Genomic DNA, 12,837 nt, shown 5'->3' on the forward strand with positions numbered 1-12,837 from the left:
GGGAATGTTTGTATACAAACAGAAAGGTGTACCGAATCTCATTAAGCAAAATGCCTATTTTCACACCCAAATGTGTTTTCGCGTGTACCACTGTAGAAATCCTTTTTGAAATAATGGATCCAATTTTCCAGTTAGACAATAATGTTATTAGGACAAAAATCCTAAATCTTTTAATAAGAGAATATACTACATAGTTTGCATCTGAACAAGGAACAGTGACATCTGGAGGCAGGTAAGCTGTTGCAGAGTCCAAAACAAATACTCTGAGTTATCTGCATGTTCCACAGTATTGTCTCCTTTAACTAGCCCAGCTTTGCTTTGAGAGGTGAGCTCTCAAGCTACTCCCCAATTCCCCACAGCCTAATTGGGTAATAGAACACACAGCATACTACTGTGACTCTTAATTAAACAAACACACTGACTGTTATACCAGGGTATACCATAATCAGTACATTTTTATCCTTCTCTGCCCTCTTTGTAATTACTTCCATAGGCTCAAGCATTAAAACCAGGTCACTGATCAACTTGCCCAAAAAGAGTTGGCTGGTCAAAATATCCTTGGGAAACGGCTGGTCATATTTTTAAATCTGAAGCAGTTACAGGCTATGTTGGTCACCATGTGACTTCCCTTTGTGGATTAATGATCATTTAAGTGTTGTAGGATGATGGTTCTCAGTCTGTTTCATACTTTCAGCCTTTCTTATGCTAACACGCCTCTTGTGAATACATCCATTCTAGCATGTGTTACATGTAAAAGTAATACTAGGAGAGCATTAGAGAAGAGCTGAACATATCCACTTAATAGGACAGGGACAGCAACCTCATTTCTTTCTCCGCGTGCATAACTTATAGAAAGCTTGATGCTAGTGTCATAGAGCAGGGGGACTGTAGGCTAACTACTGCAGGTCAGTGGCTGGTTGGCTGCCACCCAGCATATTTCTCACCTTTACAATGTTAGTGGTGGCCCAAGCTCTCAGCCTGACTGAATGTACACCAAAGCAAAAGCAACAAACAGACACAAATATTTCATTGTGCCAAAACCCAACAGTTTTGAACAAGGGTGAAAGGCACGGAGAAGTCGCCACCATTCAGCCGCCTTCATTGCTTGGCAATCACATGTTTTATGGCAGACAGTTTGCCAACAGTTGTTGACTAGAAGGAGGACCATAGGAGTATGCAGGCAGAGTATTGGGAAAACTGCCTGAGTGGAAGGGATAGTACTCTTAAATAGGCTCCAGATGGAAGATTGTACAGTCAGCACATCTCAAACCAGACTGAAAAATGCAGTAAGTGTACTGTAGAGAACAGTCCTACTCTGACCATTCTGTACATTTCCTCACCTGTGTTTTAAGATCTAAATTGTATTGGTCTGCAGGTTAATAAGAGGCTGTAGCAGGAGTAAGGGAGGGGATTCTAGTGAGAGTTAAATGCTAGTACATAACTACATCTGCAATTTTAGACACTGAGTGTTCTCCACAAACTTCTTATTTTTAGGGAGACAGTAGTTCCAAGTGAGGGGGTGACAGAAGCCAGACACTTTACCAGAAAACCACAACTCTATTTTGCTACTTTATTCAAACAAGATGCTAATATACGGCATTATGAAATAAATAAGGTACAAAAAACATATTACAAGGTATGTGCCACCAGTATTTATACATAGTGAAAAATGTATATAGATTAAGACATTATCCACTTTGATTTTTTACAAGCCCTTCATGAAGTTAGAGAAGCTAAGATTAGATAGTCTTACTCTTAGATTCTATATGATGATTTACCCAGAAAATGTCTTGTACAGAATTGACAACTTTAGTCTAAGAAGAGCTGAAGGGCATAACAAGCACTGAAATTCTTTAATCCATATTACTGGGACAGTTTCACTGGGGCGTTGGCACAAGTTACATTTAATGTCCATTTGCTCCTTCCGAAAGGATGCGTGAAGGTTCAGTGTACTTTGCAGTAAGTAAGTAAAAGAGGGCAGGTGCAGGTACCAAAGCCAACAGTGGAAGATCCTGGCCAAGTCTCTCCAGTTTGGAAATAGAGATGATTCCATAGGCGTGAAGTAACCAGTGGCTAGAAAGAACAACAAGCCTTTTCTTCCTGACAAGAAGATCTTTGAAAGACTTGTAAAAGAAAAAGTGTTGTTAATGTTTTCATACCTACATTGTATCTGACACTTAAGTGAGAGGTTGTGCACAGTGCAAGGGGAGGCACTATACATAAAATCTATTGGACTTGAGAATGATGTTTTGACTCTAGTCACTCTATATGATCTTTCCCTAGTCCTCCTTGGGAGAGGGAGTTGCATCAAGGATCCCCAGTCCATGCTAGTTTCCTTGAGCTGGACTCAATATGCCAAAAATGAAAAAAAGCTTATTCCCAGAATAAGCACAAGAGTACAGACAAATACATGAGGAAAGGCAAGCTAGCAGTCTCCATTCAAGTCAGTATTCCAGAAGATAATGTAGCATAGGCCAGAGATATCTGATAATGCATTAACAAAGAGGGGAGGGATAACTCAGTGGTTTGAGCATAGTCCAGGATTGTGAATTCAATCCTTGAGAGGGCCATTTAGGGATCTGGGGCAAAAATCTGTCTGGGGATTGGTCCTGCTTTGAGTAGGTGGGTGGACTAGATGATCTCCTGAGGTCCCTTCCAACCCTGATATTCTAGAAGTGTTCCTCATCTTACTTCTCAGGCCTCCCGCTGAGCCTCTGCTGACAAAATTAAATTTTAAAATCTAGAACAAAAGAGACATTTCTACCTACCTCTACTTCAGAAGCAGACATGTATACAGCCAGGGTAACCAAAGATAACACCAGTATAATATATGGGAATGCATAATCTAAAGGCAAACATTGCATGTATTAGGGGGAGGGAAATACACCACCACATTAAGTACATTTCAGCAGAAGACAGTAACTACTGCTATGTATGTAACTGCCCCACTGAATCAGTCCAGCCTACTTTAGCCCTTGGGTTTGAAATTTAACAATCATGCATTACAGTATGAATGAGTGATAGACAAGCATGGAAGTTTACTTTCTGACCTTCTAGAGCAGTAATACTTAGATTGTGGCTCATGAGCCGCAAGTGGCTCTTTAATGTGTATTCTGCAGCTCATGATATTAAAACACAATGTGGTTTAATTATTAACCAATCAGGATGCTTCTGCTAGGTTAACAACTTATTTGCTGTGAGAATAATTTATATCCAAAAACTAAAAATTTCCTCTGTCATTCACACTACTGTGGCTCTTTTGGGAAATGCTGATCACTAATTTGGCTCCTGAACCACTGCAGTTTGAGCATCACTGGTCTAGAAGTTTCAAAATCCATCTCCTCCGAGGCCCAGAGGATCATATTTCTACATAAGAATGGCCATACTAGGTCAGATTAATGATCCATCTAGCCCAGTATCCTGCCTTCCGTTCATTCTCTCTAACGCATCTGGCACGGGACACTATCAGAACAGGGCAATTCATTGTGTGATACATCCCATGTTGTCTAGTCCCAGCTTCTGGCGGTCAGAGGTTTACAGACACCCAGAGCGTGGGATTATGTCCCTGACCATGTTGGCTAACACCCCTCAATGGACCTATCCTCCCCAACTTCATCTAATTCTTTTTTAAACCTAGTTATAGTTTTGACCTTCAGCCCATCCCCGGCAACAAGTTCCACAGATTGCCTGTGAACTGTGTGAAGAAATGCTTCCTTCCTAAAAAAAACAAAACAAAAAAATTTTGTTTTAAACCTGCTGCCTATTACTTTCATTGGGTGACTTCTGGTTCTTGTGTTACGTGAAGGGGTAAATAATTCCTTATTCGCTTTCTCCACATCATTCATGCTTTAATAGACCTCTCTCATACTATTTCTAATTAGGTACTGTACATTTTAACACGCATCACTGAAGTTTAATAGCCCTTTAGCTCCTCCCTCCACAGCTAAAGCACAAATGTGAATAGAAAAGTGGACAGAAGAGCACCCATAAGCGCTGGAATGGGACCTTGTATGCTGAGTGACGGCATGGTGACATGCTGCCTTCACATAGCAGCCCACACATTGTGCTTATAGCATACGGGTGGGACTCGAGACGGGGGAGGGGGAAGGCCCTAAGAACAGCTAAATTTTCCAGTTTGCTTCCACCCCTTCTGAAACCAGAGTATTTCTGCTGGAAAAGATGGATTAAGTTAATACCACTAAGATGCAGCATAAGCTTCCAGTCCACACCCGCCCCTTTGAGGGGTACAAGGCAAGGCACAGAACCATGTGCCCAGGAGGGAGGGAATAGCACGAGGCAGCCTCTCATGGATTCCTCAAAGTCTGGAAGCCACAAACCCCCTCTTCACATCCCCTTAAAAAGGAGGAAGACAGTAAGCAAGTTTGAGGCAATCCTCAGCTTCCCTGATTTCTTCCCCTGCAGCTGTCTACAGGTTTCACAAGAGCGCTCAATTTGGCTGTAAGTGAATGAGGGCTTGATTTTCAGATACATTGAGTGCATCTGACACCCAGGCTCTGAATTCTTCTATTGGCACAGGCAAGCAGCTTTTAGAATAATTTAGGACAACAATAATTTTCTCTTGAGCTGCTGACTGTGTTTGAATGTTCTCTAGACTCCCATTGTCACTGCTTTCCAAATGCATTCCTCAGCATTTGCTAGTTCTTCCCTTTTATTTAAAATATTTCCTTCTGGAAGGCTAAATGTACAGAACTGCACTGAAGCTTGGAACAGCATTCCTACTATCTAGGGAGCGAGGCCAATGCTGCTTTGGGGAGGTCTGAAAGTCATCTGTGGTTTTAAACCAGTACGTATGCAGGCAAATAGGTATCTTAGCTAGACGGACAGTACACATAACATACTGCCATGCTCTGCTAAGGCAGCTCCCAGGTGATTGGCTAAGGAACCCTACTTTTGATTTACAACACCAGCTCCATGATTTGTCAGTGTTTTCCCAAGAAGTGTGTGGGGGCAGAGGGGAGGGGGACGGGCTTCTTCATGTAATAGATGGCTGTGTGGAGTAATTAATTTTATAATAGCACTGGGGGTGGATATTTAAACAATAAAGGTAATTTTGATGAATGTTTCTTTATACATTTAATGCAATAGCTTTAGTATAGCAAAGCAAAAAAACGACATACTTTGTCCACTGAGCAAGGTAGTGTTTTTGTTAACGACATACATTTAAACACCCCCTACCTTCCCCCCCCCCACACACAGACACTTACAGAGCAGGCCTCCTCCAACTGCCTGAAGTACAGTTAGAATAGGGAAGAAGTAAAGTGCTGCATAAATACTTTTAAATCGATCTGACTTTCCTAACCCACAGGCAATCTTCTTAACCAGGAGAGGTCGGAGCAGCATCATCAACACCAGACAGAAGGCATAGTATATAAATACAATGGTGTATCTGTAAAGGAAAAAATACTTACTATTTGCATTGCAGTAGTAACTACAGGCTTTAACAGGCCTAGGAGGCCTCGTGTTAGGCACCCCCCACACACAAACACACAAAGCTTACAGTCTATACAGAGGGTGGGAGGGAAAAAAGTCACACACAGAGCTCAGCTGACTTGCCACAGGTCACACCAAAAGGCAGTGACAGAGGTGGGAGCAAACTGCAGGTTTCCTGACTCTCAGATGTAGGTTAGTTCTGAAAGGTTACCCAAATCTATAGCTGTTCCTTAATTCTATCCTGAAGTGTAATGAAGATACATCAAAGTTCACTGTTACAGATTCCCTGTACTCTTAAACCCTCATTAACAGTCTCCCTTGCGTGGCTGCTTGTTGTGACACTCATTTAGGAGATGTTAAAAGGGACAGGTTGCTACTCTCCATTGTAAGATTACTTGAGTTCTTTGTGAAACTACCTAGGACATATGTATAACTTCCCCCAAAGAGCCAGCATGCTGCAATGTGCAAAAACACTGCCAGTAAAGCTAGTCAGAGAGATAGTTGACTTGCTGGTTTATTATGATTCACTATGCTGGTGCTTTAAAGAAGCGGCACAAAAGAGAAAGCTCAGTGAACCACAAGACTTCAAAGGGGTTTTGATAGACCACTGGTCTGGATTAGATAAACCCTTTCACATTCTGCACCTTCAAAGAGGAATTTCTAAAGAAGTCACAGTCATTTAAACAGTTGCAAACAATTAACATTATAAGCAGAAGAAAATTGATGCACTCTACCAGATGAAAGATTGACTTAGTGTTTGTGAAGGGTTGTGAATGTTCTGATTTTTTTCTTCAATTAGTGGCATATGGCTATATTTCAGAATAAGATTAGATTAAGCTGACCTCCATGATCTATCCTCATTTCATCTAGAACAGCACTCAGTGTAAAGCTTTTCTCTCTCTATCTCTGGCTGAAAGCTATACAAACTTTAGAATTTAAAGTATGTATTTCTACCAATACCTGGCAAAATTACTACTGTTCACCCATAATTAGTATAAGCTGCTGTTAGACAAGCAAATTCACAAATAAACTGAAGTCTAGATTACCACTAGGCCCTTCCATTTCCACACAAGGGCCAATAAAAGAATTAATAAGCACTTACAGCATTCCATTTTTAAAGTGCCATCTAAACACAGCCCCCAATTCAAGACAACACTTAAGCATGTGCTTAAGTGCTTCTCTGGATAGGGATGCTCTCCTGAATCCAGGGCACATGAAGTACATTTTGACAAGCAGATTTCCTTTCTTACAAGAATTACTAACTTAGCAGAATACGACCACATTTCAGAGTTAAATGTACCATAACTCAACATCTTATAAATTCCTGAAATACATATGGTGAAATAGCACTTATAAAAACTACTCTGACTTTATACTCACAGAGGATAGACAGCTTCATGAGTACAGTGTACAGTTGTAATGTAATCAGGACTTGGGTTGTAAAGCATTGTATACCAGTCAGAAAGCATCACTACCTTGCAAGAACGGATATACAGAAAACCTACTGGATCACTCACAAGCAGTGTAACTATTGCTGCAACACTGCATTCGAATAAGGCAGTAAGATGCTGAAACAATGCACTGGAACTGTAGAGGGAGGAAGAAAAAGGTTCTTTAATACCACTTGATTATCGACAGGGGAAAAAAAACATCAAACGCTAAGTATAAAGACTCTTTCAATTCTAAACTGTCTATTGTGTTTAAATTCACTATGAAAGATAGGCCAAAGCCACAGTTATTACAACATGAAGACTCAAATAGGCATGACACTGAAAATAATCTTCTCTTATTTATCTGAGTCACACTATTTAGTACACAAGTGCAGCTGTACTTCATCTAAACTTCTGAAACTAACATTCATACCACGTTTGTCTAGATAAAATATGCAAGGCAGGTGAGAGTTATACAACTTCCTACAACACGGAAAGAATATTTTTTGTTCAGCAAAACTATATATAAAGTATTGCAACATTATAAAGTCCTGTGCCTAATTCACTGGCAAAGTGAGAACTAAGCACCATTCTTGATATCACCAAGGCATTCATTTCCAAGTTACCTATTTTTTATAAATGGTAGTTTTCATTTTCGTAACTTGCCACATATGTTTTTTTAAATAAAAGGGCAAACATTTTAAATCAGATGCATGAAACTCTGACTGGAGCTGAAAGCTCATGTTAAAATGACATATTTTAGAGGGCTGAGAGTTTATAGTATGAGACATTAAGTGTTTAGTATACTTTTTCACACCACTTTGAACAGGCATTTGTAAAATATTTACACAGCATGAAATTACAGGACACAGCCATGTTCTTTAATAAGTCTGTTATGAAGTGCATTCAAAACCTACGATACTACAGTAAAAGTAGTGTCAGCATTATCACCTAAGTATCTTCTTGTCTGGGGTTAGAAAGGTGTAGTAATACTGTTTAGGCCAAAATCTGCCATGAGTGAGCGCTCCCTCCTACACCAGTGAGGATTCCTTCAATGCGTTTCAAACAAGTAGTTGGGTATAGGGAATTTCCTGGGCACTGTGACCATCTGGGAGGAACTGTGCCCCGGTAATTATTGCAGATCTAAGATGAAAATTAAGAATTTCACAAGCACATGGTGTTCCCAGAAAATTACCAGCCTGTGTATCTGCCTGCCCAATAGCATGACTCCTTTAGCACAACTTGATTTGCCTTCTGGTATGAATGATGCACATTTATGGTGGGCCTTTTTGTTTTTAAATTAAATAAAAAGATTATTACCTCTTTTTCCCTGAATACCATTCAATGAAGAACCAGTGTAAAATCAACGGAAGCATGGCCATAAAGCCAAGGTATAGCCAGTCATAATGCCCTGGAGATCCTGTACACTCCCGACAGATTTTATCACCATCTGTTCGCTGTCCTCTCGGACAAACCTACAAAAACAGCACCACAAAACTGTATTTACAAGTGCCTGAAAACCCAATAACTGATTGATTGTTTTGTTGGGAGTCCAGTTAAAGGGAGTGTGTGGGCTGACAAATTTACCTAATTAAAGGAGGTTCAATCCCTCAGCCCTCTGCTTGCCCCAATGTTCCCATCCCCTGAGCAAACTTGTCCCACTCTCATTCCATCCCTTACTCTCACTTTCATCTGGCTTCTTCCCCTCAAAGTACAAACATGCTTTAGTCTCTCGCATCGTATAAAATCCCACCCTTCTTTAACCCTGTTTGTCTCATTAACTACTGCCCCATCTTCCTTTCATCTCTAAGCTCATTGCATGCACTGTTTACCATCATTGCCTGGAGTTCTTCTCCTCCAATTCCATTCTAGACCCTCTCCAATCTAGCTACCACCCCTCGCATGCCACCGAAACTGCTCCCGCCAAAGTCTCTAATGACCTCTTCCTTAAAGCTCAAAACCAGTATTCATCCTCCCTGACTTGTCCGTCACTTAGTCGACTGTGCTTCTCTTGAAATCTTGTCCTTCCCTGGCATCCATGACTCTCTAGTCTCCTGGTTCTCCTCCAACCTTTCTAATGGCTCCTTCAGAGTATCCTCCTTCTCCCTCCAGCTTTGGGAGGGGGGATGTGGTTCCACAGAGCTCTGTCCTTGGTCCCCTTTTCTTCTCTCTTTGCTATTGAGATTACCCAGAGGTAAGGCAAACACAAATTCAACTACCATCTCTATACCAATGACTCACAGATCTACCTCTCAACTCCATGTCTCCATTCCAGATCGAACTCCTGTCCAAACTTAAATCTCAGCCTGTCTCTGAGATCTCCTTGTAGATGTCTGGCCATCAAGCTCAACATGGCTATAACAGAGCTCAATCTTTTTCCCCAAGCTTCCCCTACCTACCTTCTCAATCACTGGGGAAAATGCCACCATCACACCTGGCACTCAAACCCATAACCTGGATGTCCTCTTTGACTCAGACCTCTCTCTAGGTCAATGTTTCCCAAACAGTGGATCCCAGGCACCCAGGGGCAGCTTCCTCCTCTGTTGGGCCTAAGATGCCAGCCTCCATCATCAACTTGGTAAATCTTCAAAAAACACCTGCGTGCTTCCTCCCATGCTGTTCCTTATGCTTAGGAGCTCCCTGTAAACATCTTCCTTCAAATCTCTCCTTAAAAACTCCTTTACTGGGATATCTATAAAAAACTTGACAACAGTCAGGCCATTCGGTGTGCTAAGACCATTGATTAGCATGCTGATCAATGCTGCCTCAGTTTCCTTGCACTCCCGTCTGTTTGTCTGTACCAATCTGTTGTCACTTGTCTTATACTTAAGGCTACGATTTAGGCAGAGGTCATTGATTCCGTTACTTCACTGGACCTCTGTGACTTTAGGGCTTGAGGAGGAGGCAGGACTGTGAGCTCCTGCCCTGCAACTGGGGCTGGCTGGAACCAGGAACCTGCAGCCCCAACCCTGTGGCTTCTGCCAGGGCCATGTGCCCTAGCCCCATGGCGTCCCGGGCTCAATGGAGGCTACAGCTGGGACTGCGTGCCCCAGCCCTGCAGCATCCCAGGCTTAGCAGGGGCTGCAGCCAGGGCTGTGTGCCCCAGCCCCACGGCATCCCAGGCTCAAGGGAGGCTGCAGTGGGGGCTGCAGTTCTCACACCACTGTCCTGCAGCTGCAGCCAACTCTGGAGTGGGGGCTGTGTGACCCCCCATGGCTGCGCCCCCACTGCAGCTGCTGGAGCCAGGGCTGTGCTCCCTGCCATGGCAGGGTACTCGACCTGTCAGTCCTCCCACCATGGGATTCCAGTCCTCCCCCTACCTAGCCCTGCCCCCTGGTTATTTTTAGTAATGTAACGGACAGCTGCAGCAGTACAGGAACCAGAAAACAGAGCTGTAAACAGGAGTTTCAGTGGGAGTTTGCAGGGAAGACTCAGAGAGCTAGGAAGAGGAATAGACAGGCTAGTGAAGGGAGTGGGTGGTGGTCTGCCAGTGTTCTGGCACCCATTGGGGGTTTGTTTTGCTATGGGTTGTGGTGGTTTGGTTTGTGTTTCCTGGGCTGACAGGTTTTAGGTGGGAAGCCTATGACTGATACAGAGGCAGCAGTGGAAGACACAATGAGGATGACTGGATGTGGAAGCTGTGGCATGTACATGATCCTGGAGACGGTACCTGAAAAAAGTTTTGTCTGCATGAAGTGCCGCCTGATAGAGCTGATGGAAGACAAGATCTGAGGATTGGAGATGCAGGTGGAAACTCTGGTTGAGTTTAGAAGAGGGCTCACGAGGATGATGGAGCAAAGACATGAGGAGGCTGAAGAGAAAAGCCCAGATTTGCAGATGGAAGCAGGACCAAAGAATTCTGAGGGGAGACTGCTGGGTGAGGAAAGTGGACGGTGGAAGCATGTGACTAAGAGAACCAGGGAGAGGAAAAGATGTGCTAGTGAAGGAAAAATAGAGCTCAGGTACAGATTTGCAGAGTTGGAAAATGAAGAAGGGGCACAGCAGGTGGTCACTGAAGGTGGGAGGGCAGGGAAGAAGAGAAGAGCAGCTAGTCCTATAGGAAGAGGGGAAGAGTCAATGGAGATAACACCAAACATGAGCCCCAGAAGGATATGGGATGGATTGCAGAGGATTGCAAGGGACAATAGGAATCAAGAGGACTTGCAGCCAGAGGGAATAGACCGGATAATTGCACCATCACCAGGAAAAGGCAGGTCTACGTGATTGTGGACTCCTTACTGAGAAGGACAGACAGGCCTGTAACTAGAGCTGATCTGGAGAACAGAAGGCAGAGGCCCTGGAAGTTTTTCGCCTTCCTCTGCAGCATGGGGCATGGGTCACTTGCTGAAGGATTCTCTGCACCTTGAGGTCTTTAAACCACACTTTGAGGACTTCAATAGCTCAGATATAGGTTAGGGAGTTGTTACAGGAGTGGGGGGCGGGGGTGTGAGATTCTGCAGCCTGCATTGTGCAGGAGGTCGAACTAGATGATCATAATGGTCCCTTCTGACCTTAAAGTCTATGAGATCACAGGCTCCGTGAAATTTTTATTGCCAGTGACCTGTTTGTGACATTTACTAAAAATAACCGCAATAAAATCTTAGCCTTACTTATACTTAGATGGCAAACTCTTGGAGGCAGTAACTGTCTTTTTCGTCTGGTTTGTACAGCGCCTAGCAAAATGGGGTCCTAGGCCATGACTAAGACTCCTATGCACCACAGAAATATAATCATCACCATCTAATGCAGCCTGAATTGTACACGACCTTTGTGCTCCAGATTCCAGCCTCATGCAACTTAGAGCATCAGCTTCAGCCTTGGAAATTCCCAACCAGGCACTGCCAGAGCACAATGCGCCCCAGCTTCCCTCCCTCAGCACCCTCCAATCTCAAGGGAAATAAGGAAGGCATGGGAAAGGAATACTACCTGCTACGCCACCTTGGAATTCCCCTATCATAGGACTCCCGTACAGATGGTTTAGACAATTTATGCCTCCTTTGCATGTGACACAGAAGAAAACACATCACAGGCCAAGATCAGGCCCTAGATCTCTTTCACAAATTCAAGAGTCTTGTCGGAATTCAACACTTACCCCACACTCGCCATAGATTTCAGTTGACGCATTTATATATTGTACCGTTCTCCCACAATACAATCCAAGGCAGGCTGGCTGGATATCGACAGCTTTTAAAAATACAAGAGTTGCAACACTGTAGTACATCACATTACTAGAGATGCAACAACAAAGCAGGTGAAACAATTTGTTGCACTGTACTTAAGAAATGGAGTTCTAGGCTCAAACTAATCTCTTTGGTCCCGATTCTGCAAGGAGAATCACACAGCTGGACCCATGACCACAGTCAGACCCTGATTTTGGTGTGGCTCCGCGTAGGTGTCCACATTCGTGGTCCCCTGGGCAGGAGCAGGGCCCTTCGGCTGCTTCTCGGACGCAGAGGATGTGTTGCAGAGCGGGATGTAGCAGAGGGTGCTGGACTGGGAATCAGCAGCAGCAGCAAACTGGGCATATCCACCCCTTTCCCCCCTCCAGCTCCGAGACATCTCCCACACACACACACCCCTTCCCCCCCTCCAGCTCCGAGACATCCCCCCCCCACACACACCCCTTCCCCCCCCCTCCAGCTCCGAGACCATCCCCACCAACACACACCCCTTCCCCATACTCACCGAGAACATCCCTCCCCACACCCCCTCCCCCCTCCAGCTTCCGGGCATTGCCCCCCACACCCCTTCCCCCTCCAGCCCGGGGCAATCCCCCCACACACACATCCCTTCCCCCCTCCAGCTCCGGGGCATTCCCCCCCACACACACATCCCTTCCATACCCCTCCAGCTCCGGGGCATCCCCACAGCACACACATCCCTTCCTCCCAGCTCCCGGGGCAATTCCCCCCACACACACATCCTTCCCCCGCTCCAGCTCCGGGACATCCCCCAC

The 12,837-nt window shown here is 44.2% G+C and overlaps 2 protein-coding genes across 3 annotated transcripts in view; one reads left to right on the forward strand and one right to left on the reverse strand.

The window, feature by feature from the left end:
- The window catches only part of CCDC175 (coiled-coil domain containing 175), a 51,760-nt gene extending 46,569 nt beyond the window's left edge, over nucleotides 1–5,191 (forward strand). Inside the window, exon 19 of one of the 2 annotated variants that reach the window (XM_075065767.1) lies at nucleotides 4,696–5,191. The gene's annotated coding sequence lies outside the window, so the exon portion shown is untranslated. Of the gene's footprint in view, nucleotides 1–1,494; nucleotides 1,574–4,695 lie in introns of those variants that run through there. The other variant, XM_075065765.1, reaches the window with a different exon arrangement.
- Nucleotides 1,557–12,384, reverse strand: JKAMP (JNK1/MAPK8 associated membrane protein). The gene is made up of 6 exons (XM_032782375.2): nucleotides 11,974–12,384; nucleotides 8,202–8,356; nucleotides 6,832–7,038; nucleotides 5,226–5,407; nucleotides 2,769–2,845; nucleotides 1,557–2,123 (listed from the first exon to the last, which is right to left on the reverse strand). The coding sequence occupies exons 1-6, from the start codon at nucleotides 12,100–12,102 to the stop codon at nucleotides 1,905–1,907; spliced, it is 969 nt and encodes a 322-aa protein (XP_032638266.1). The 5' UTR covers nucleotides 12,103–12,384; the 3' UTR covers nucleotides 1,557–1,904.
- Between the last annotated feature and the right edge of the window lie 453 nt (nucleotides 12,385–12,837).

Source organism: Chelonoidis abingdonii, chromosome 4 (genome assembly GCF_003597395.2).
Source record: "Chelonoidis abingdonii isolate Lonesome George chromosome 4, CheloAbing_2.0, whole genome shotgun sequence".
In the NCBI taxonomy this organism is placed as follows: Eukaryota; Metazoa; Chordata; order Testudines; family Testudinidae; genus Chelonoidis; species Chelonoidis abingdonii.